General features: G+C 43.2%; 1 protein-coding gene across 1 annotated transcript in view; it reads left to right on the top strand.

Moving 5' to 3' along the window:
• The window catches only part of BLNK (B cell linker), a 77,328-nt gene that overhangs the window by 41,693 nt on the left and 10,779 nt on the right, over positions 1-24,856 (top strand). The window contains exons 5-13 of the mRNA XM_058543631.1: positions 679-835; positions 3,482-3,645; positions 9,571-9,652; positions 10,860-10,931; positions 18,043-18,115; positions 20,124-20,151; positions 20,980-21,022; positions 23,318-23,402; positions 23,890-23,921. Coding sequence (XP_058399614.1) covers positions 679-835; positions 3,482-3,645; positions 9,571-9,652; positions 10,860-10,931; positions 18,043-18,115; positions 20,124-20,151; positions 20,980-21,022; positions 23,318-23,402; positions 23,890-23,921 — 736 coding nt within the window. The remainder of the gene's footprint in view (positions 1-678; positions 836-3,481; positions 3,646-9,570; positions 9,653-10,859; positions 10,932-18,042; positions 18,116-20,123; positions 20,152-20,979; positions 21,023-23,317; positions 23,403-23,889; positions 23,922-24,856) is intronic.

Here is a 24,856-nt window from a genome sequence, read left to right as displayed (position 1 = left end):
CAAGAAGCTAGTAACTTTGCCTCTGGGGAGAGGAACTGAAAGGGCGGCTGGGAGGGAGACTTGACTTTAGATCCTTCTAAACTGTTTGAACTTTAGACCACGTCAGTGTATTTCTCAATATTGACTGAAGTAAAATTTATATTAAAAAAAATAAAAAGAAAGAGAATGGACTCTGAGTCAGTTTGAAGCCTGGCCCCTGCGGCTTACCAGCTCTGTTTTAAAAATCTTTTTAGAAACCTCATCTTCTCAAAGGTATCCCATTCCTGTGCATCCCCTTACCCTTTCCTTATTAAACTTACTTTTTCCTTACTTTTTCATCAGCATTCATGATGAATAAAACCTATTCATTATTCTATTTTATTGGGTCCTTTTTCTGTCTTTTTAAAATATATTTTATCTCCTACTGTTCTTTGACAACATACAGGGTTTCAGCCGCCCTTCAGGTTAAATGGTCCACATATTCCCCCAGGATAGTAGTCGAGGTGATAAACTCTGGAGGCAGAAAGGCCTGGCTTCCACCCCAGCTTTGCCTCCTCATGGCTACCTAACCTTGGCTTGCCAGCCTCCCCAAGCCTTGCTTCCTTGCCCTTACATTGGGGGAGCAGCTGTGGCCCCCTAAGGCAGGAGCTGTCCTGACCACTAAGTGTGGGGCACTGAGCGTGGTGTCTGCACTTGCAGGACAGCGATTATGAAAACCCAGACGAGCACTCGGACTCAGAGATGTACGTGCTGCCCGCCGAGGAGACCGGGGATGATAGCTACGAGCCGCCTCCCGCCGAGCAGGAGACGAGGACAGTTCACCCAGCCCTGCCCTTCACCAGGGGCGAGTACATAGGTGAGGCCGCCCCCCAGACCCTGGGCGCTCAGCCCCTTCCGCACAGCAAGGGGGGTGGGGGGCAGGCCAGAGTTGCAGGACAGTGGGTACCTCCCAATCTCAATACCTCCAAGCAGGTCATGTGGTCACAATGGAGCCCCAGCTGGAAAGTTTTCCCATTTGAGGGGGAAAGGTATCCTTCCCAAGTCGGGAATATGGAAAACAGGCAAAAAATAAAATGAGCACACCCTGATGGTTGCCCAACCCCATCCCCACCCCAAACCTGACAGTCCCATGAGAAATCAACCCTGAGATTAGTTGCTGCTTCTCTTTGTGCTTCCTGCACACAAGGTTTTGGAATTTCTCTTAAGACATCTGTATAGAGCAAGGATAACCTTCAAGGATCCCAGTGTCTGCTAATGCCACTCCCTCCTCCACACCTGCCCCCATGCTGGCAAGCCAGACACACTGAGTCTAGACTGTGGACTTTTAACTATGGGTGGGGATGAGCGTGAGGACCTCTAAGCTCGGAATTAGCCTCACAGGTCAAATGAACACAGCTCAGGTCTGGCCTCCAGGCCTGAATGTGGCTTTTAATATCGCCCAAGAAGAAGTCCGTGTTCCAGTCTTATCAGGTGACTAAGTTCAGCAAAGGTGAGGAGCAGAGTGTATCCACGATGATCATGGTGATGCCAGCCTTTGCACAGAGCATCTCTACATGTGAAGGGCTCCTTGTCCATCATCACTGCCATTAACTGCCTCTTCACAGGTATCAGGCACTGCCCCTCACTTCACGCCACAATTAATCTACTGAGCACCTACTATGTGCCAGAGCTCAGCTAAGCACCAAGCACCCAGCAGCAAGCAAGGCAGACACACACCCAGACTTTTTATAGTTTACAAGTTAGTGCTTTACAGTCATGGCCTACTTCCCCCTCTCAATAATGTTATGAAAGAGGTATTCATCCCTACTTTACAAAGGAAGACAGTGAGGCTCAGAGGAGTGAACTAATGGGCCAAGATTTTATAAGTGGCAGAGCTGGGATGCGAGCCGGGCCTTTCAGCCCCCAAAGCCCACGCTCTTTTCACCGCTCTGCTCCAAACACCGCCCACCATGTTTGGTAAGTGACCTTGTTCAATCGTCACAATAGCCCTGGGAAGGACCGGGCTATGTTACGCCCATTTTATAGACCAGGAAAACGCAATTTGGGGTGGTTAAGTGGCTCCTTCGAGGGCACACTCTTCAAAGCTTGTCTTCTGTGTTTGGCTACTTCTGATGGGCTTAAATTTGACTTTAAGAAATCTAAGTAAACTCCAAGACCTGCAAATAAAACTACAAAAACTGACAGAGTTATAGGCACAGCAAACTGGATGCTCTACTGCCTGAGCACAGCGATGCCACCCAGAAAGAGGCTCCCGAGGACGCATCAAATGTGAAGTTAACCACACACCTTCAACAGGGTAGAGGTGTGGGCTGAAGGCAGGAGCAGGCACCTGAGGGGAGCAGAGTCGGCATGACTGGCAGGAGCGGCTGCACAGAGCTCAAGCTCAGCTCAGGCTGGGCTGCGGCAGGAGGAAGCTGCAGGAAGCCAATAACGCAGTACAGAGGCCAGTGGGGGGCGCCTGTGCTGTTCCCAGGATGAGAAAGAAGCACACCAGTTTACTCCCATGCTATGATTTTCCTCAAATGTATCAGTCCAAATCCATGCTCATAGAACTGACTGGGTCGACTCCACATTGCCTGGGCCCTCACCACATCACATAGGTAATACTAGTTCTATTTATTAGGCATCAACTCTGCCAGACACACTGCTCCTCCCATTTTCAATGCTTTCTTCCTAGTCCCTACAATAACTCTCTGAGGTGGAGATTGTGATCCTCAGTTTAAAAATGAGGAATGTGAGTCCCTGAGAGGTTGAATAAAGAATAACTAGCCCAAAGGAGAGCAGCTAGTGAGTGGCAGAGCAGGGGACTGAACTCAGGGCCATTTGGCTTCAGAGCCTGGACTCCTCCCCCGACACCTGCTGAGGACAGTCCTGGACCAGCGGGAATCATGGGTTCTCCATGATTTGAGGGAAATCATTGAGGGGAGGAAGGCGTAGTTCACCCAGGTGAGTAGTCACAACTCTGAATACACCTTAGAATAACCCGGGTACTTTTAAAACCTATAATGCCAGGTCCCTCCACAGAAGTTCAAACCAATAGGCCTGGGGTAGGGCCTGGGTCTTGGCAGTTTTTAAAGCTCCCACGTGGTTCTTAAGTGTAAGCAGGATTGAGAATCACTGTCCTTAAGGGTTCAGGGAGCAAAGTGAACCATCGAGGAGCACTGCCCCCCTTAGACCCTCACGCTGCCAAGGTCACGTCCACCCTGTTGGCAAAGTGCTGGGCTGTCATCTCTCCTGAGTCTGGGTCTCCATTACTCCCCTGGGAAAATGTTTTTGATGAGGACATTCCTCTGGTTTTTATAATGTAAGTCAGTGAATGGGCAGTTGAAACTTTTGCCTAACATGTCATTTTACTCTTTAAAGGAATGCCCTGATTAATAATTTGTGGCTACATAGATGCAAATGACTTTATACTTTCTAGATCTTGGTGGCTTCCATGCAGGGAGTGATCCAGACCCCCTTTATTTTATGCTTTGTTGTTGTTGTTCTTGTTCCTTTCAAGACAATCGATCAAGCCAGAGGCAGTCTCCGCCCTTCAGCAAGACCCTTCCCAGTAAGCCCAGCTGGCCTTCAGCAAAAGCGAGGCTGACCTCCACTCTGCCAGCTCCAACTTCTCTTCAGAGACCTCAGGTCCCACCCAAACCCAAAGAACTTCTTGAGGATGAGGTAAAGTAAATCTGCCCCAGCTTCCCACAGCAAGTGGAAGACAGGATGCAGAGGGGGAGGGGGGAAGGGGCCAGGACAGACTGGCCTCCAGCGTGTCTTCCTCCCTCCATGCCCGGCTCTCTGGCCAGCACCAATCACCCCGCCCCTCTAAATCTCCACTGTTATGCCGAAAGGATGTTTTTTTCTCTAACAATGGCATATATGGCCTTATTTTAAGCACTTTCATTTACGAGGCGTGTGGTGTAATGTCAATGCCGGCTCTGTGCCCCTCTTACTGACCCCTCTTTCTCTACCCTTGGTTTCCTGTGAATCTTCCCTTTCCTCCATAAGTTATTTCCCTGTCTTTATTCTCCTTTGCTTCTCTGCCATGTCCCGCCTCACTTTCTTTCCTCTACCTTCTTTTCTCTTTGCCTCTCCACTTTCCTCCTCTAAGATGCTGAAGGGTGCGGTGGGATGTATGATGGAGACTCCTGGTCTGCAGGGAAAGCCTGCACAACTTGTAGAGGAGCTGGCCCCTCACTTCCCTGTGGCAGCTCTTGCTTCTCTCTCCCTTCCCCCAGTGCCCATTTCCAGGGACCCACCTTTGCAGATTGTCCGGAACCCAACTCTGGGTTTGTCTCACCGATGTCCCCTCTGTCAGCACCTCGCTTCATATGAGACTTATTCCCTATGGAATTGCTCCCATTTGAAAACGAACAGGTAAACTCATTCCGACTGCTGTCAGAATGACTGATAAAGGCTATGTTGTGGCTCCCAGAGGAACTTGCACTTTGAATAAGGACAAAGACAAGCCCTCAAACTTAGCCATTAAAACAACCCTACACGTATAATAGTCACAGAAGGAAAAGACATTAAAGGCAAGTCTTAGCCATCACCAGACATAATCTTATCGCAGCTTCTCGAAGAAATATTGTTTTTCTAAATGCCTGTAGATGGTGAAACCTACAGCTTACAAACATGTTGTGAAATGACCTTCATTTTCACCTTAATATAATATGTAGTCCAGCAGGAGATGGAAAAGAGAGACTATCAAATAAAATAAAGGCAGCATCTAGGCCCAAATTCTTGCTTTCACCTTTACTAGCTGCTGGACTTGGGGCAAGCCAGATAACACACAGAAGGATTCTGTGTGTCAGATATGTAGGATTCCTTTCTACCATATTCTAGATTCTTTACAAAATCCAGTTTTCTAGTTTCTCCTGAAAACTGAAGGCCTGGCAACACTGGGCCAGCCACGGCCTCAAAGCAACTGGGCCTCATGGCAACCTTCCAGCTCAGGTGTGAATCCTGGTCCTTGTTTCTGTCTGTCACAGTCCCCACCGCTCATACAAGGCATGCACACACCCTACTCTGCACATGCCCCCATTACTGTTCCCTGCCTGCTCCTATAAGCATCTTAGTTTATGACCTCTGCGCTAGGAACAGTTTAAGTCAGAAAGTCAGCTGACTGAGAGAGAGTGTGGTTTGTCAGTCCTCAGTCTGTTATCGGAGAGGTGATGCTGTCCTGTCAGGGTGAGAAGGGAGTGGCAAGGAGAAGCGGAACAGGGGACAGGTTAGGGAGCCCAGCTGTTAGGGTCCCGCTGTGAATTCTTTCAGCATTCAGCAAATCCATATGAAGATACCAATTCAGGCACAGAATACAAATGAATACTGTGGATTATGTAACACTCTCCATTTCTGGGAATAACTGAGAGTGGGCCCCAGGGCGGGGGGGAGAGTTTTGCTAACAGCAGCTTTGTGAAGGTGGCTCAGGCAAGTCTGAACCAGGGGGAAAAGGAGAAGTATGGAGGAGGCACATTCTGGAATGGGCAGATGGACAATCAAGATAAGAAAGAGGTTAAAATAGAAAAAAGAGGCCAACATTAAGATCTGACTGAGCCATTAGATAGGAAAAGAAGAAGTCAAGTACAAGCATAAATAAAAATGTTTAGCTCTGCCATACAGGTCACAGGCAAAATATGGGGATATAGGCTAACCAGAGAGTTGGGGATGGGGCAAAGACATGTAGGCGGAAGGAGCATCTGTGCTATAATGAGAGTGGCTAACACTTGACGAGTGCTATGTATCAGCTGGTGATCTGAGCACTTTATATATATATTATTTCACTAAATCCTCACAACAACCTTATGAAGTGTGTAGTGTTATCATCACCATTTTACAGATGAGGAAATGGTGCAAAGTGGTTGAGAAACGTGTCCAAGTTCACAGAGGTAAATGGTAGAGCAGGCATTTGAACCCAGATAATGAGATGCTGGAGCCCAGGGGCTAAACAGCTATCCTGTACCACCTCTCAAGTATTGACTAAGGCAAGACCAGCTCTTCATTCAACACAAACATGCCAGACACTTGGTGGGTCCCAGGCTTCAATGGTGCCCAAAGAAGACCTGGTACTTGTCCTAATAGGGCTTCAGTCTTGTGGTTTTATGTGACCTTGGACAGATTACTCAACTTCTCTCAAATCCTTCAGATGTAAAATGAGGATAAACGTACCTAACTTAGTAGGAAGGTATTATTGTAAGAATTTAATAAAATAATGTATGTAAAGAAATTATATACTCACATGAGCTGTAATAAGGAAGAAACTCATGTGGGAATTTAATAGCTAATCTAAATGACGTGTGATAAGTAATAGGGTGTGGGGCAATGGGAAAGTGAAAATAAGATGAATCTGTGGCACTCCTATTTTTCAAATCTGTAGTCTAGCGGATGGCAAACATGTGAATACCTACAGCAGGTGTCTTAGTACTGAACATCTAAACATTGGAGTTGATCTAAGATAATTTTTTAAATAATCATCTGTTTATTTTTAAATCACGCCATTGTAAAAACTGAAGAAGGATTTCTAATAGCATGCAGGTGGCAGTAGGGGAATAATCTACCTGGCTCCACAAGATCAATCATTGATGTATCTACAGCCAGGTTTTTGTGATGTAAACATGGAATAATGGAGTTTATATTAAAACACTGCAGCAATGTGAAGGTGGACATGTTAGGATACAAATTATGATGGTTCTTGATCATTTGCTTATTTTGGCAGGCAACAACTTTAAAGCTTTGAATTGTAATTGAATTGAATTGCTGGAAAAATACATTACACTTTCTTTCTCCTTAAATCCTATAATAAGGAGAGGGAAGGTGGTGGGGAGGGAAAAAACTACAAATAGAATTTGTTGGAATTGGATCAAGTCTCTTTTTCTATCTTTGCTCCTTTGAACTAAAAATTTCTCAACTCCAAAAATATCACTACTCTAAACAGGTCAGATTCTAGACCTTGCAGATAAACCATCTTCTACTGTAATCAAGTACTATAGAACAAACAGATGCAAAATTGAGAATTTAGAGGAAGGCATAAATTTTGAGGTGGTGAAGTAAGATTAAGAAAGTTTTGGTGGGGGCGTGATGCTTCCAACTTCCTTATATCCATTCAGGTATTATTGCTGAGTGCCAATACCAATGTTCTGTGTTCACCTATAAGATACTTGAGGATTTTGTTGACTACAGGCTTTGAGAGGATAGGCATGTCTCCTGGGGGCTCAGCCTCTCCTCTAACAGGAACTAGCCCCTGGGAGAGAAGCTGGGCTCTGACAACTTGTCACTCTGGCCACAAATTAATCTGGAGAGGTGGAAACAAAAGGGTCCTGCAGGGATACTGAAGCCACTCAACATCAACATTTTTCAAAGCTGCTAAGTCAGCCTCTTCCCAGCCTTAGCTATTTGGCCAATTTCATTTCAATGCAGGGAGGCTCTTCGCTGCGCTGGGAACACATATACAGACAAGGAAGAGTCCTTTAGGTGTTTATGGTCTAACACAGTGAGGCCAGTGACATAACGGAGGTGAGGACCAGGTCAGGTTCCCTGCACCCCAGAGGAACAAGTGGTCACCTCTGATTGACAGGGTCCAGGAATACTTCTGATGATTCAGTGATTTACCCCAAGACATAGAACTAGAAAAGAGCCAAGCAAGGATATCCCCCCAGATCTGTCTGATTCCAAATCCTCATCTCCTTCAGCCAGATCATCTCCAAATATGACTGCAGAATTGAGATATTGCATGAGTAGAACCACCTAATGCCTCTCAGTCAGGTTTGGAGGAGAAAAAAGAGATGAGAAATAGCAATTAAATGAAGAAAGGGTAGAAATAAGACAGAAAGAGGAGAAGAAGGAAGGAAGGTACTCAAAAGTAGTGGATAAGAGTATGGGGTATTGATTCTTGAATTGTACTCCTGGCTCGACCACTTTTTAACTATGAGACCTTGAGCAAGCTACTTCACTTCTCCATGCATCAGTTCCTTCAAGTTTCTTTATCTTAAAATGGAGCTGATAATGGTAGCTACTTTATTAGGTTCTTATAAGGATTAAGTGAGATAACACATGTAAAGTACTTAGAAGAGCACCTGGCAATAAGTGCTCAATAAATGTTTGTTTTTTGTTTCTCCCAGTACCCATCTTGGCTACCCACCAAGCCAGGTGGTAAAAACCACTTTTGAGATCTGGTTACTTCATTTGCCTCTTATCAGTATAAAATCCCTCCCTCCCTATATTTATGGTCAATTGATTGTTGGCAAAGGTACCAAGACAATTCAATGGGGAAAGACTAGTGTTTTAAACAAATGGTACTAGAATAACTATATAATAATCCACATGCAAAAGAATGAAATTGGACCCCTGTCTCACACCATGTACAAAAATTAACTAAAAATGGATCATAGATCTAAATGTAAGAGCTAAAACTACAAAAGTGTTAGAAAATAACATGGGTATATATCTTTATGACCTTGGGTTATGCAATGATTTCTTAGATACACCACAAAAAGCACAAGCAACAAAAGAAAACAGATAAAATGAACTTCAAAATTTTAAACTTTTGTGCTGCAAATGATACTACCAAGAAAATAAAAAGATAACCTACGGAATGGGAAAAATATTTTTCTAAATTATATATCTGATCAGAGACTTATGACTAGAACATTTAAAGAACTCTTATAACCCAATAATAAAAAAGATAAACAACCCAATTAAAAATGAGCAAAGGAGTTGAATAAACTTTTCTCCAAAGAAACGGCCAATAAACACACAAAAAGATGCTCAACATCATTAACCATCAGGGAAATGCAAATCAAAACCACAATGAGAAACCACTTCACACCTACAAGGATCTACAAGGATAATCAAAAAGACAGACAATAAAAAGTATTGATGAGTATATGGAGAAATTGGAATCCTCATACATTGCTGGTGGGAATGAAAAATGGTGCAGCCACTTTGGACAACAGTTTGGCAGTTCCTCAACTTGTTAAACTTAGAGCTATGATATGACCCAGGAACTCCACATCTAGTTATATTCCCAAGAGAAACGTACATCTGCAGAAAAACTTGTGCATGAATGTTGATAGCAACATTATTCATAATAGCCAAAAAGTGGAAACAACTCAAAAGTCCATCAATGGATGAATGGATAAACAAAATGTGGTACATTCATACAGTGGAATATTATTTGGCCATAAAAAGAAAAGAAGTAGTGATACACGCTACGACATGGTTGAAACTTGAAATCATTATGCTAAGTGAAAGAAGTCACAAAGGTCTACATATTGTATGATTCCATTTATATGTAACGTCCAGAATGAGCAAATCTTAGAGACAGAAAGTAGATTAGTGGTTGACTAGGTAAGGGGAAGGGGTAGATGGGGAGTAACTGGGTACAGGGTTCCTTTTTGGGGTGGTGAAAACGTTCTAAAATTATATTGCTGTGATGTTGCACAACTCTGTGAATATACCAAAACCCACCAATTTATACACTTATATATGAGAATTTAATGGTATGTGAATTGTATCTCAACAAAGATTTTTTTAAAACCACTCCTTCCCATGCAGCAAGCTATGAATGGAAAATATTCTCCTCATTTATTTCTGCATTTCTTTTAGGCTGATTATGTAGTCCCTGTGGAAGATGAAGATGAAAACTATATTCATCCCACAGAAAGCAGTTCACTCCCATCTGAAAAAGGCAAGCATTTGCAGTTTTGAGCACTGAAAACTTCTAGCGGTTCAAGGGGGCATACAAGACTATTTGGTAGCAAGCACTGTGGGGCTCGGAAATGATGGTGCCCAGGCCTCTCTCCTCTCCACAACTTTTGCCTTGTTTGGCTGGTTGAGCAGAGAACATCAGTAAGCGCTCACCTCTGTTTCGTAGCCTGTACCCTTCTTCCTCCTTCCTCTTCCATGATTTAATGATCCCATTGCAAACTATGAAAGTATGTAGGTTCTTATCCTTAGCTCTTCACTTAGAATGGATTTCTCATAAACCTTAATATTCACAACGTCAGCAGCTACCATGTTGGCCTTACAAATATTGCACCAGGAACAATTTCTGCAGGGGACTGAAAAAATAAGAGTGAAATATGCTATGAGTCCTGATTCTTTAGATTTAGTGCTGTCTCAGGCCCATGAGAAACATTTTGTTTGTAAACCTCTGGCAGAATAACAAATATAGTTACAAATTATGTTAAAAAGCCAGTGCCACATACCCTCAGATCAGGCATGGAGCAGTGCACGTTTACTCTGGATCTAGTCACTGTGGAGAATGGAATCCTGTATAAGCGATGCCTCTTCAAGTAACATTACTCATCTAATAAACTCCACTCCAAAGTAGCAGTACTAAGTTTTTACTCTGCCATCGTGTCGACCCTCTCCTGCACTCCCTAAATATCACCAATGGCTTCCAGACCCACCTGAATCCCTGAGCCACCCATCACCATAAAACGATAAATACATGTGAAACCACCCCTCCCTCCTCCAAACCCCACAAAATCCTAGAGAAATAGTATGTGTTGCATGTGGCAGGGGAGATGGGGCTATTAATTTGGCCCCTCTACTGTTAGGTTCAATACACTGCTCCTGATAAAAAACAAACAAAACTCTTTCATCTCCTAGACCTCCAGTTTGGCAAATGAAATTCCAAGCCACCATTCACTTTAACGAAATCCCTATCGTAAAACAATTTGATTATCCTTTAATCATTAACATATTCATTCTAAAGGTGTTTCTTCTGGGAAGGCTTCTTTTAATGGCATGTGTGTTTAATACGTGTCTCTCATTCTTTGCAAATTCCCTGGTCTGACCCATCATTCCCATGATGCATTTTTCCCTGAGTGTGAAACTCCCTCAGTAGACTGTATCGATAATCATTACATATATATATTTGTGTGTTTAAGCTCCCATGGTGAACAGATCAACCAAGCCAAATAACTCCTCAAAGCCAGCCTCTCCTCCAGGGACAGCTTCAGGTAAAGTATATGCGTGATTTGGTGGGGGTTTTGTTTTTTGTTTTTTATTGCGAAATGATTACATTTGGGGGTTTGGTTTGTAATCTGTTCGAAATAAGATAAACAACTCAGATCAAATATTAATAAATAACCCCTTGTATTTCCAAATGTCTTAATAAATGGTAACAGAGGCCTTATCCTCCTCCTCATCCACTGTCTGGTCGCACCTGTGTTGAAGGGACCCTCACCTCATGTCCCTGGGCCTCTCTTAGGCAAGTCCTGGTTTTCATCCCATCTCACTGGGCACTTTGCCGGCTTCTCCTCCTTCTCCCCTTCCTGGCTGAGGATGTCTGCCTGGTTCAGCCCTCAGCCCTCCGCTCTTCTTTCAGAATATAGTGGTGGCTAAGAGCTTGGGTTTTGAGCTAGACAGACCTCGGTCAGAATCCCAGTGCTCCCAGTTGCAGCTATAACACTTTGGGCTTGTACTTCACTTTCCAAGCTTCAGATTTTCTCATCTATAAATGGAGATAAAGCCCCTGCCCTGTGACAGGAGAATTCTGAAACTGTGACTGGAAAACTCTTAATGCCGTGCCTGGACACACTAGGTGCTCAGTAAAGAGTATTGTTTTTTACTTCTTTAGGGTTCATCCATTCTTCTGGCTTCACTTCTCTTGTCTAAGCTGATGACTCTCTGATGTCCAACCTTGACCTGATTTCCCTTCTGAAGATCTTGACATTCCCACCACCTCAAGGTCAATGCATCTACCACCAAACTCAAAGCTCATGCCGTCTCTACACTTTAGACATTCCTATTTGCTTTGCATGTCAGCCTCCAGTCTACATGTCTCAGTGCCTGTGTTCTTTCCAAAGCCTGTGATTTCTTTTCCTGAATTTGGTCTTCCATTTTAGTTGCCACCACCCTAGTCCAGGCTTTCTTTACTTTATCAAGTCACAGCTGCTTGTCTGCAAGAGTCCACTATCCACACCCCTGCCTCTAGGCTCTCTCCTCAGTCACTAGACCGAGCTTCTGAACACCTCCAAATGTTGACAGTTTCATCCCATTACAAAGTTAGTTTTTACCATGTCATCCCTCGCCAAACCATGAACACTCAGTGGTTCCTAGTTGTCTCCTGTAGGGTTTGGCAATCCCAAGACTGAGGCCCACGATGCTGAGTGGTGCCCACACCCCCACCCTATTACAGCACAGAGAGGTGCAGGAGCATCCTCTCCAGGGTTCCCTCCTTCTCCCTCTCCCTTCCCCCTCCATCTCTCTCTCTGTCTGTCTCTCCCTCACACACATACTCACTCTCTTCTCTCTCAGAGCTGAAGCGAGAACACAAGAAATTGGAAGACTGAGCTCTGCTTCAGGGACATACTTCTTGAGAGAAAATGACGGAAGAGTATTTTTTAATCTTTTTCTAGACTCATTTCTTGTGCAATCCTTCACTCTCCTCACAAGTTCTTATCTTATTTATCCTCTCCCTTGGAAACCACAGGTTCTTTACATTTGGGGAGTAGAGGTCAGAGCCGTCTTATCCAGCTCCTCTTAACTTCTGGGAACAAATGTCAACACACTAACCTAAAACGTCTTGGTGGAGTTGCTTTTGTCCCAGCTGAAATGGAGACTCCTGACTCACGATAACTCAGGAGAAGGGCTGTTATTATTGGAACAGAAAACCTTTCATTGAAACAGATAAATGGAGGCCTAAACCCTTCTTTAGAAGAATAGTTTAATAATCTCTGATGTTTGCATCTTAAAATGCTCTTCTTACCTTACAAAGACTTCTCCCTAAAACACACTCAATACTCCAATCATTCTGTATTTCATGGGTCCTGCCTTTGGTGTTCATTGTGTTCTCAATTTTATGATACCAAACCCTACCCAGCCTTCAAGGCCCAGCTTGAGGTCTCCCCCTCCAGGAAGCCTCCTATGATTTCTGTAGCCCTGAGAGAGCTCTCCTCTGCCATAAGTCTCCTCCCACTTATATTCAGCCCATGCCTGTTCCCTAATTCCTTTGTGTCTCAGTCTAATCTCCCTAAGTATGTTGCAAGCTCCTTGAAGACATTACCTTAAATGTCACTTGCTCAAGAGGGCTTTCCTGACCCCACACTGGGCTAGATCCTTTTGCTATGTACCCCTCTAGTGCCCTGTACTGCTCCTTTATCCCCTGATCCCTCCTGAGACCTCTCAGCTCCACGTATTGCTCACAGCTGTGTTTCCGGGGTCTAGAGAGGACCTGGCTCAGAGCAGGTACTGACATGTTAGATGGGTTAGTTGGTTGAGAGAGTGAATGAGTCCCCCAACACTGGTTGTATTTAAGGAATCACATGGCACCATAATTAGGGCATTAGCCCATTGGATTTATTACTCATTAGTTTTCTATTAACCTAGTATAGCTATATTTTAATACTAGAGGCATTAGATGAAGAAACCACATCTGAACAAGAAAATAATTTTCTGGTTTTATGACTGTTGGATACAGACGGGAGGAAGTACAGGAAGAGGGAAGAAGTGAGATAATTTGGGAGGGACAAACCTGAACAGTGAGAGTGAGTTTCTGAGCATGCAAACAGTAGAATTTTCAGATGGTTTTTATAAAAGGAATAATCAGACTACTTGCTGTGTCTTTGAATAACCATCCATTAACCTCTAAAGGGTCAGATAGTGCCCTGATAGGCATCATGGAAGTGCTAAGGTTTCAACTTGGTGTTTCTGTCAAAGTACCACACCATGACACTTGCCTCTGGTTAATGTTGCTTTTGGCTTTTTGATGGCTAATAAGGTGCTTGCCGAGGATTAGGTAGTGAATGAGGTGCAGTGGCGGGCTCTGCCCTCTCCTTTGTGTTCCATACTGAGAAGCGCAGTTGCAGGACTTAGCACAGACTCCAAAGCCAGAGCGTTCAGGTCCTGGTTTTGACACTTGCTAGGTGCTGGACATCTCACCAGCTAAGTAATCTCTTTCTTAGTTTCCTCCTCTGAAAAATGGAAGAGAAAATGGTACCTACACCTAGGGGTATTGCGAGAATTAAATGAGTAAATACATATGGATCACACTCATAAAATGATAGCTCTTTGTTATTTATTATTGTTGTTGTTCAGAATCTCTTGTTTAACCTGCCTTGATTCATGACCAGTCTGGCAGAGCACCCTGTACACATCTCAGGAAACACTTGTGTTTCTTCCTTTCCATGTGAAGTTTTACTCTAAATCAGGGTTTCTCAACCTCAGCACAATTGGCATTTAGGGCTAGATAATTCTTCGCTGTGAGGGCTGTCCTGTACGTCACAGGATGTTTAGCAGCATCCCTGGCCTCTGCCCACCAGATGACAGTAGCACTCCCTTCCCCAGTAATGATAAGCAAAGTCTCCAAATATTCCCAAATATCCCTAGGGGAGAGGGGCAAAATCACTCACAGTTATGAACCACTGGTCTGAACAAACGGAAAGACTGGAGCCCATTGTGATTTATCTCTAAGTGAGCACTAGAAGAAGGTGGTGCAAGCTCTGGCTGATTTGTAGCTTTTGTCAGAAGAGGGTAGAAGGGCATGTATTTCTGAAATTTCTCTGAAGAAACAGTATTTTAAAAGTATTCTATCTCCCAAAATAGGGTAAAGAATTTAGAATTTACATTCCCTGCTAATATGCAAGTTGAATTTTACCTGTAGCCCAAATTGTTGTGGATTGGTTAAATCAAATATCTTTATTTTGTAAGAGTGCATGCATTGCCTGAGAGGAAGGGATGCTCCAGCTGGCTTGCAGGCCCCACTAATGATAGTAGGGTTTCTATAACAGCCAAAAAAGAGTTGAATCCCAAGGGCTTTACAATGTCGACATTGGGATTGTTTACAATAAGGAAATTTACCAACACTGTATGTAAAACTGAAAAGAAGATGATGCATAAAATATACTATGTGGTAGAAGGACAAACTATGGGTAAACTATTTCCTAGTTGAGAAACTTAGGTAAGCACCCGCTTGTGCAAGGCCTGCACTGTTAAATCAAACATTAACATAATTTTTTGGTCAATACAATTAAAACAAATCTAATTTTTTTCTTTTATTATTGTGCTTTTGAGCACATCTCCCTCTGTCACATTCCCAATTTCTTCCTTGGAGTATTCCAATCAAGAATTCGGTTTTGCCAGAAATCAAGGATCCTGGCAGTGACACGGGTACCAGGTTGTCCTACCCCAGCCATACCCCTCGGTCTGACTTCAGGCCCAGAGCAGCAGAGAGGGTCACTGGCCTGTAAAATAGAAGAGTCATTCTCCATCCTCCCATGGGCATCCACAAAAGCACCCCTGTTTCACTAATTTTTCCCCACATAATGGAGAAGCAGCAAGTGAATCCCACATGCCAAATCATGCCCTAAAGGAACATTAGGAGGTTGGTTTTCAACCCCAGCCCTGCCACTTAACCTCTCTGAGCCTCCATTTGCTCATTTGATGTTATGTGAGGTTTAGAGATGGCACATTTGAGGCACCTGGCACAGTGCCTGGCACCTAGAGATACTGTGGTGGTTGATAAGAAGATATAACAAAAATAGCAATAATCATATTTACTGAGATCCTTTATGAATTATAATTTATATCTCATAAAACTCACTCATTTTATATGTATAATTCAATATTTTTTGTAAATCATTACATTTACAGAGTTTTGTAACCATCACTACAATCCAGTTTTAGAAAATTTCCATGCCCACTCCAACTCCAAAAGAGCCTTCATGCTCATTTGTGGTCAATGCTGTTCCCACCCTCCAGCCCGAGGCAACCACTGATCTGCTTTCTGTTGCTATAGATTTGCCTTTTCTGGACATTTCATATAGAGAGAGAGTCATACAATATATAGTCTTTTCCATCTGGCTCCTTTCACTTAGCATAGTGTTTTTAACCCTCAAGTATTTTCAATCTCTTTCCAGCAATATTACTTTATATTTGACTAATTCTTTACATTTCAAAGTCACTCTATTATCTTACCACAGTAACTCTGAGTTAGGTAAGATAGGTGGTGGTGTCCCCCTTTCACAGAGGGGGAAACTGAGGTACAGTGGCCTGTAAGACGTCACCAAGCGAGTTTGGTGGCAGAGAAATAACTAGAACCCTGTCTTCCTGATGCAAGACTGTAGGTTATCCACCACTGCTAATACTCCACCACCACAGGGGAGAGCGGACATGCCCCTCCCTCGCTGATCACAGAAGTTATTTATGGGGAAGGAAGGGGAAAGGAAGATGTTGGCTGACTGTTTGAAGATATGAAGGGAAGGGAAGCTTAGTAGAAAATCCAGGCAGTAGATATGACAATGATAACATACCCAGGCCAAATGATCGCTTGGCATTTGAGAAGAGGGAAAACCCCTGGGAGGAAATTCTGACTTAGACCTTCTTTCTACTTCCTTATTTTTCAGACAAGGGTTTTTCCCCCTTCCTCAAAATCTTCCATCAAAATCTATGAGTAGCCAAGTGTATTTTCACAGTTTCAATCTCAAGTATTGAGAATTTGATGAACAGTATCAATTTGACACACTAGCTAATGAAACTCAGGGGGACTCATACTACAAGTTCTGATGACATTTCAGACATGTCACATGACATGTTGAAAATTCCAAATGTAGTCTCTTTTTCAAAATGTCTTTAAAAGTCATGTCTAGGCCAGGTAACACGGAAGTAGGAGTGACCCGGGAGGGGGCATTCCTCTGTGGGGTGCCGGGGAAGGCCGCTTCGTGGAATCGTAGCACCCACTCTTGGCCACTGCTCTCATTTGTGAGTGCTGATAGAAATTAGCCGTATGTAATACTTGTGTGTAGAGAAAGAGTAGATGGGCTCTGAGTGAAAGCCTGAAGGCCCCTCTCTAGTAAAGTATATGAGAATGAACTTTATGGTCTCTGTTTTTAATAGTTTTTGAGGTCTTTTTTTCTTTTTTGTGTTTGGAATAGGTGGTTCTGTCAGACGAGGTGGCGCAGGTTATGTCTTCTCCTGTTATAAATTCCGAAAGGGCAGAGGCCTGTCTCTACTTCTTGACCTCTTCCACAACCCCTAACATAGTGCCTCCAGGTGCTTTTCACATACCAGGCTCTGAATACTTCTTGGTAATTTATTATTACTTAATTGTTTACCTGCATGTGCTTTATCTTGCAAACTAAAACAATACATACTGAGGGCAGGTCCAATCTATATTTACAGAGTATCTCCTATAAGTCCATTAGGAATTATAGACTTATAAATGTAGTAGGTTCTTAATAAAATATTTATTCAGTTGTATTTATTTTAATAAGGAGCCTTTGTCTCACAGAGCAATACTGTCCAGGCAGGCGAGCATCGGCCTGAGAGGAGGCAGCCAGGAGACGCTGAGGGGAGCCAGCTTAGCTTCTGGCCTCTCCCGGTCCAGGCCTGCTCTCTATCCCAGCAGTGCAGCTCTACCTGTCTCGCACCTTCCTCTCTCATAATGATTGCCTGGCTTCTATCTTCAGGTAGGGGGAGAGTAAATTAGGTGCAGTGGACAAGGCCCCCTGTGTCCCTTCTGTGACTTCAGAAGATGAGCTTTAGGCAGTAGCTTGCCACTTGTTTCAATTTGTCTAAGTGTACATTGGGCAAAGGCCCTGAGAACTGAGATGAATGAATGAGTATCCTCCGAATGTGAAGTTAGGTGTAGGTACTGTATTTAAGTGTGGTGATGAATGAGCAATGTCTATGGGTGTATATCAGGAGTGGTGGGTCTGTGCCTCTCTGTCTCTAGGCACCTCTGGTGTGCACATTTGTGCAGTGTACATAGATGCAAGTGTGAGCTCTTGGCTCCCTCCCATAGGAACCGTTGTGGGACTCTCGCTGAGACCACAGAATCAGGGGCTCTGGAGTTGTCCCATGGAGGAAAAAGGAGGTTATGTAGAAATGTTAAGATGGAGTCCCTAATTCACATCCTAGTTCTGGGCTTATAAACTGACATTTTTTAAAAGTTTCATCACCTCTGCCTACAGGTTTTCCCTAACAGCTTCACCGTAACTACCTATAAATGCTTAACTGAAAGTAACAAAAAATGTGCATGTATTTCTGAGGCTGCCCAAAAGGCCAGCCTCACTGTGACCAACAGCTCCAGGTTGGGAACTTGGAGACTGAGCTGTGTATTTGTTTGTGCAGGTCGCAACAGCGGGGCCTGGGACTCTAAGTCATCTTCTCTACCCACTGCGCCGTCCCCACTGCCCAGGGCGGGGTGAGTACCTGCTGCAGGGAAGCAGCTGTGAGATTTGAGTGGATGGTCTCCACCACTGCTGTGAGTGGGGCCTGCCTGGAATCCACAAAGGAGTCCTGCCTGAGAATCTGGGGGAGGGGGGTGCTTTACTGCTGTTTTCATCTAGAAGTGCACACCTGCCCGAGCTCAGATAGAGGTGCACCTCACGTGACAATAGGTGTGTTCCTGAAGAGTGTGGCAGTGAAACCCTACTGCCCTGTTCTTCTCTTCCACCCCCATGGCACTCTCCAAGTTGGACTAGGGGTGTCCCTGCTGAAATCAAAAACTGGTAGTCTCTCCTCTCGGAATTTTTTAGTTAAATCTTAAGTTCATTGACTTACAATGTTCCATAAGACAGAAGCTCCAGCACCTGAGTAATTTGAGGCCCACAAGCAGGTTTCATCTTTGCTTTCTACTCCTCAGCTTCTCCTTCAAGTAGTTAATGATCTATAAACAAATGTGTACAACGTGCAGCCTACACTGGGGTGTTCAATCAAAGCAACACCACTGGGGCTCCTTTCAAAAGCGAGATGAGGGGCTGGCCCGATGGCACAAGTGGTTAAGTGCGCGCGCTCCGCTGCAGCGGCCCAGGGTTTGCTGGTTCGGATCCTGGGCGCGCACCAACGCACCGCTTGTCAAGCCATGCTGTGGCGGCGTCCCATATAAAGTGGAGGAAGATGGGCATGGATGTTAGCCCAGGGCCAGTCTTCCTCAGCAAAAAGAGGAGGATTGGCAGATGTTAGCTCAGGGCCTATCTTCCTCTCACACACACACACACACACACAAAAGCGAGATAAGTCATTCTTTCCTATTGAACTTAAAGGGCTTTGTAAACTGTCAGGTGAGTATTGTAATGTGTTCATATTACAAACAGTGGCCCCACAATTTTATATTGGCTCAATAGGTTATTTTAAAAGCACTTTTAAATATGTCCAAAGCTGGCTTGCGTGGTTATAATCTTAATTCTGCCTCTGTGTAAAGCAAAGTAATTAGTAATTTCAGGGGTTTATTAACCAAAACTCTGCACACGTCTCTCTTGGCTCAGCTTTATCACTTTCGGGAAGTTACTTAGTCTCTCTGAGCCTCAGTTTCCTAATCTCTAAAATGTAATGATAATAACCACTTTAAAAGGTCACTGTGAGGTTAAAATAACATGTAAAGAGCCTAATCCAGGGCCAGGCATCTTAGAGGAACTCGGGTATTATTAGTATTCTTCTCCCATACTTTCAGCTCTCAGCCAAAAACAAAGTGAGAGAGAGAAAGAGAGAGACAGCATTGAAAATAAACACAGAAGAGAAGCATAAAACCTTAGAAATATTCGATTCCAATCTCTACTGGAACTAAGACAAACCAGAATGCTAGGCCAGGCAAGCACCTTCAGGACCACAGATCACAGTGGTTTTCAAACTTGTGTTGGTCTTGGATGTCTCGGTTCGGAATGAAATCCTAGGCAGATGTCTAGTAGAGAAGAGTCACGAGAAGAAGGGGGGCAGTTGGCACGGGGAGGTGGCGGCTACAAACTCACCTGCATGGCCACGCTAGTATATCCACCCTCCATCCCCAGACAGGAGCCCTGGGGTGCTGTTGGGGGAGGGGAGGGCTGTGCACACACACTTTTAAGACACTGATTCTGGTCCTCATTTTACAGATGAGGAAACTAAAGCTCAGACTGGCCTCACGAGAGAAAGAGGCCTGAGGTCATGGAGTAATTAGTAGCAGATGGAACAGGAGCTCAGTTACCCGGGCTCCCTAGCAACTGGTGCCCCTGTTTATCCCCAATTAACCCTTATGCCATCTGTCAGTGGACCCTATCTGATGCTAGGAGGATCACGGCTAAATCCTGCTTCCATCCCTCTCTGCCCTTCTTGGATAGTCTTCCTACACACTCGTATCACTTTCATCATTCTAGTTTAAATTTGAGAGTAAAATGATAAGTAGTCAGCTCCACTTTATCTTTGTTTATCAAAGCTGATCTCTTCTTATTTCTTAGGAAAAAAACGGCTACAACACTGAAGACAGTAAGTTAATTTTGCATTTAAACATGCTTCATATTTCCCACAATGTGTGTTCTTATCTACTTATTTAAGGTTGACAATGCTTCCAGCTAAGGTGAACATAATCTTAGCAAATGAAGTTGCTGCCCAGACAGTCCGAGAGAAATGTGGAATCCTCAGTTAGCCAAGGAAGATGCTGCTCGGAGGAGTTCATCCTCACTTGCTCCGGGCGGCTTCACTGAGTGTGAGCAGCAGATCAGAGGCGGTGGCCAGGCTCCCTGCCTCCCATGACATCCGTTTTCCCCACGGGAGGCCCTGTGTCTGCTTCCCACTCCCTGGCCAGGAAGCTAATGGCTGTCAATTGAATATCAGGCACACATGGGCCTGACTAAACTCAGATTCTGGCCAGAACTTGGGGAACCTGGGCCAGCCCACTATTTGAGGAAGCCCACCTTGACCTGGTTCCTACTCTGTAGCCTGACGTTTATAATCACTTAGCAAACACCAAGAAGGTGGGGCCCAAGACTGAATCGGATGCCAGACTCCCACTGTGCAAGCACTAGTACCTGGCAGCTGCTAGGGGTCATGGTATCCAACCCTCTTGACAGCAGGGAGATCCCCACACCAAGACGACACTGTTCCTTCCAAGACACTTCCAGTCCATTGTCGCTTTGTGCAAAGCCGGGCTGGGGATTGTGTGCTTTTAATTGTTGTTCTTGTGATTGAAAGAATAGCTATGCATCAAAGAAATGTTCCCCCTAAATATTTATTTTAATAATATTTCTTTGAATTTTATTTCCACATTTTTTCACATTCCACTGTATTAAATATCCTTGCATTTTTTTTTAATAGACTCCAGTTCCCTCTCAACAGAATGCCTCAAGTGTTTGTGAAGGTAAATCTATATTATTTTGATGGATGAGCATGTCCTCTAAAAGTGATTTTAATTAAGAATTTGTATATAAATGTATTTCTAAATTTCTTTCATTATTTATAAGGCTATTGTAAACGCTAACTCAATTTTCTAAACAAAATGGCCTGCACTTTACAATGAGTAGTGAGCAGCAAAGCTGGTCGGGACCTGATCTTGCTGGGCAACATCTTCGGGGTAGGCTACAGTCTACACGCCCCAAACCTGTCTGTCTGTAGACAGGTATGACTTGCCAGAAACAGTGCCATGACCTTACATAGGTATGAAGACTTATTTAGAGCCATTCACGTATCTTAGAACTAACAGCTTAGTGAGGGCAATGAAATTTTTAAAAATCTGCTTATTTGAACAAGTTCTTTTGCTAAGTTTTCAAAATAATGTTTTCTGAGTTCAAATATCTGTCTTCTTAGGACATCTTCAAATGCCTTCCTTCTTTTGTTTCATCATAACCTAAAATCCTTATGTATACTTTTTATTAGAACTTTCCCATTTAAAAAAATACTTGTATTTGAAAACTACTGGGTAGAGAAACAGAAAGAAGTAAGAATCATCCATAATCTCAGCACTCAAAACACTATATGGAAGTTAAAAGTCCTGCACCCACTTAGCTCCACATGGAGGTACCCAATGTTACAAGCTTAGTGAGTGCTCTTCTCACCATTTCCTGAGTTAATATGGGCACATCTACATAGTGTTCTGGTTTTTCTGATGATGGATGGTCCTTACATTTTCTGAATGTACATTACAACTCATCTGTCTGCTTTAATTGCTCCACTGGGTTTTTTACATCCGTTTCCCACATCTTTTTCCCCCGGGCTATTTCTGAAGTATCACTCCCTGCTACTGTCTTGCTTTCTTCTGCCTTTCCTTTGATGCTTTTGCCTTGCTGTCCTTCCATTCCTTACAGTCTTGCATGCCTGTTGAGCAGGGAGCTTGGAGTGATAATGAAACCTTAGGGTGAGCTTCTGCAGGAAGTAAGTACAACCCTGTGCAAATTTCCTGGCTTCGGGAGCCTCCAAAATCCAGCAGAGAAGAGGCTCATGGCATGCCCCATGCAGCTTGGGTGTCCTCATTCCCAAAGAGCTCCCAGTGCAGGAGCTTGGCATGCTGTCTCTTTTGTGACTTATTTCAAGAGCAGAGGCAATGGACATCTAAACCCAAAGCGGGTGAGTGGGCTCTTCTCGCCTAGGAAGGAAGCCTTCCGGATGGCAGGGGCAAAGCAGGTGTGGTCAAAGCTCATCAGGCTGTGGGGACCTACTGTGTTCATTGTTTCTCCTTCTGACATCACCAAGTTGTAAAGTCATGAACAAAACACCTCACATGGAGGCTCAAAGCAACTCGCCACATATGTGAAATACGATCTTCAGTTGTTCTTCCGAATTTCACTGCACTGCAAGAAACCCTGAAGTCTATCTTATCATCTATTTGAATCTTTGAGTTCTTACTACTTTTATTCCTTTTGGGTTCCTGTAATGTGAGATCAACAGTTCTCCAGCCTTTCTTCCATGCAGGAGACACACTCATGGACATACCCAGATTTAAACACACCTTAGACCAAATTTGAGAGAGAATAAAACACTAAAATAATTTATAATCACATTTATCAATGGTTCAGCAGTGAAGTTCACTATGGGCTTCAACATAAATTTCTGACATTTCAGGTTATGCTCATTTCCCTCTGTACTAGTTACAACTCCACCCCTTCATCTCCCACTCAGGAAAATAGTGAAATGCAAGTGAAATTAACATTATTATAAGGATAACCTTGAATTTGCTCAATTAATTTTTCAAAAAGAATAGATCATTTACAAACTCTTAGATTTTACCTCTTATCAGTAAGAAATTAATTATAGCACATCTTATGACTAATGAAGACACACCAGGGTGTGTCTGCACATAATACCTATATGCAGACACATAGAAAGCAGGGACGGCTACAACTTGCTCATTTTCTGGCTCCCACCTGTACTCACACACTTAAAGGTCCAGACCCAAAGGGTTCAGTCCCCATGTACATTGCCAAGGGGTAAGTGCAGAGGCGGTAGGGTGTGCCTATAATACTGCTGGGTAGGAGTCCTAGTCCTAATATCACAAACATCACCAGACTGACAGGTGCACAAACAAATGACATCCTGGTGAAAGACACATTCGTGGGAAGACATCTGACCAAATCCAGTTCTTCTCACCTGATGTTGCTGGGTTTGGGCAGGGGGAAAGACATTTCATCCTAATCCTAATATGAGAATTTTTTTAATGCAGAAAAACCTATACCTGCTGAACGTCACCGAGGATCTAGTCACAGACAAGAAAATATGCAGTCACCTATGTTTCCTCCCGCCCAGAAGTAAGAATCCTTTCCTTTAAAAATAAGTTTCCTTAACACCTGCATTGTTGCACTGCACAGTGACATAGGCTTGCAGTGCTTGGTAAAGATCAGATATTTCATTGCTTCGCAATTAAATCTAAAAAGGTATTAAGTATTGTGTGCCATGGCAAGGCACACAATAATGAATGACTGAATGACAACTTTTAAAGGTAACAACTTAAAAAGAACTGCTTAGAATCACAGAAACCTAATATTCAGGTTAATTATTAGACTTAACTAACCTTGAACACTTTAGTCAAGTCTACTCCTTTTTAAAAGCTAAAGGGAACAATTTTACTTATCCTGAAGGTTTTGGTGCCCCTCCTATCTTCAGATATGTTTTATTGGCCATTTGTGTTGACTCCTTTGTGATGTGCCTGTTCAGAGCATCTTCAGTGCAAACAAAAGGTCAAACTTATTTATCTTGTGCTTTGCCTTTTAATTAATCTGAAATCCTTCCTTTCAGACAAATCCATCAAAAACCCGTACCTCTGCCAAGTAAGTACAAGGAAGTCCTGACAAGCAGTATCAGGTAGCTGTTAAGGCTGGATCTTCATGTCTGAGCCACCCGGGTTCTAACACAACGCTGCCACTTTCAGCTGGAGGATCTCAGTATCCTCTTTAGCTTGTTTCCTCATCTGTAAAATGGGGCCAAGAATATTTATTTCATAGAGTTGTTTTGAAAAGTTAATAGACTTGAGATAATTTTTACTTTTCTCTTTTTTAGTATTGATTGAATATTTTACTGGTCATCTTTTATTTATTTATTTATTTTTACAAAAACAATACAACTGTTTTCAAAATAAGATTAAGTAAAACAACATATGGGAAGTAGCTAGTATAATGCTTGGTACACAGAAGGTCTTCAATAAATGATAGCTATTTAAATTAAATCTAAAATACATTTTAATGATCATAAAATATATCTATAAAAGGTACCCTGAAAAGAAGATTTGGCAAATATCTGAATAATTTTCCCAAGGCAAACAATACATGGCCCTAAAAATATATGAAGTCAGGATCGCAGAACATAACTGCTCAAAACTTGGTTTGCTTTCTACTCAAAATTTAACATTTAAAATTTTAATTTCAAATTCTAAACACCAAGTGAAAATGCTTTGGCTATAGAAATTTTATTTTTCCATATGTAAAGCTCTATTATACCTTTTATTGTTTTTCAACCCAAGTCATTCTTTCAGTTGACAAATATTTATTGACCATCTGCCATGTGCCAGTCACTGTTCTAGACACAAGGGATACAGCAGTGAATAGAACAAATAGAGCCCCTGCCCCATGGAGCTTCTATTCTACTGGAGATGGCAGGAAAAATAAACAACTAGATGAATCCTATAACATCAGGTAAATGCTAAAGTGCTATAAAGAATAACAAAGCAGTTGGCGGGGATGGGGTTGCAAAGAGTACTGGAGGCAGT

This window comes from Diceros bicornis, chromosome 6 (assembly GCF_020826845.1).
Source record: "Diceros bicornis minor isolate mBicDic1 chromosome 6, mDicBic1.mat.cur, whole genome shotgun sequence".
Lineage (NCBI taxonomy): Eukaryota > Metazoa > Chordata > Mammalia > Perissodactyla > Rhinocerotidae > Diceros > Diceros bicornis.
The sequence above is the reverse complement of the archived record's forward strand: the minus strand, read 5'-3'. Positions and strand labels throughout refer to the sequence as shown.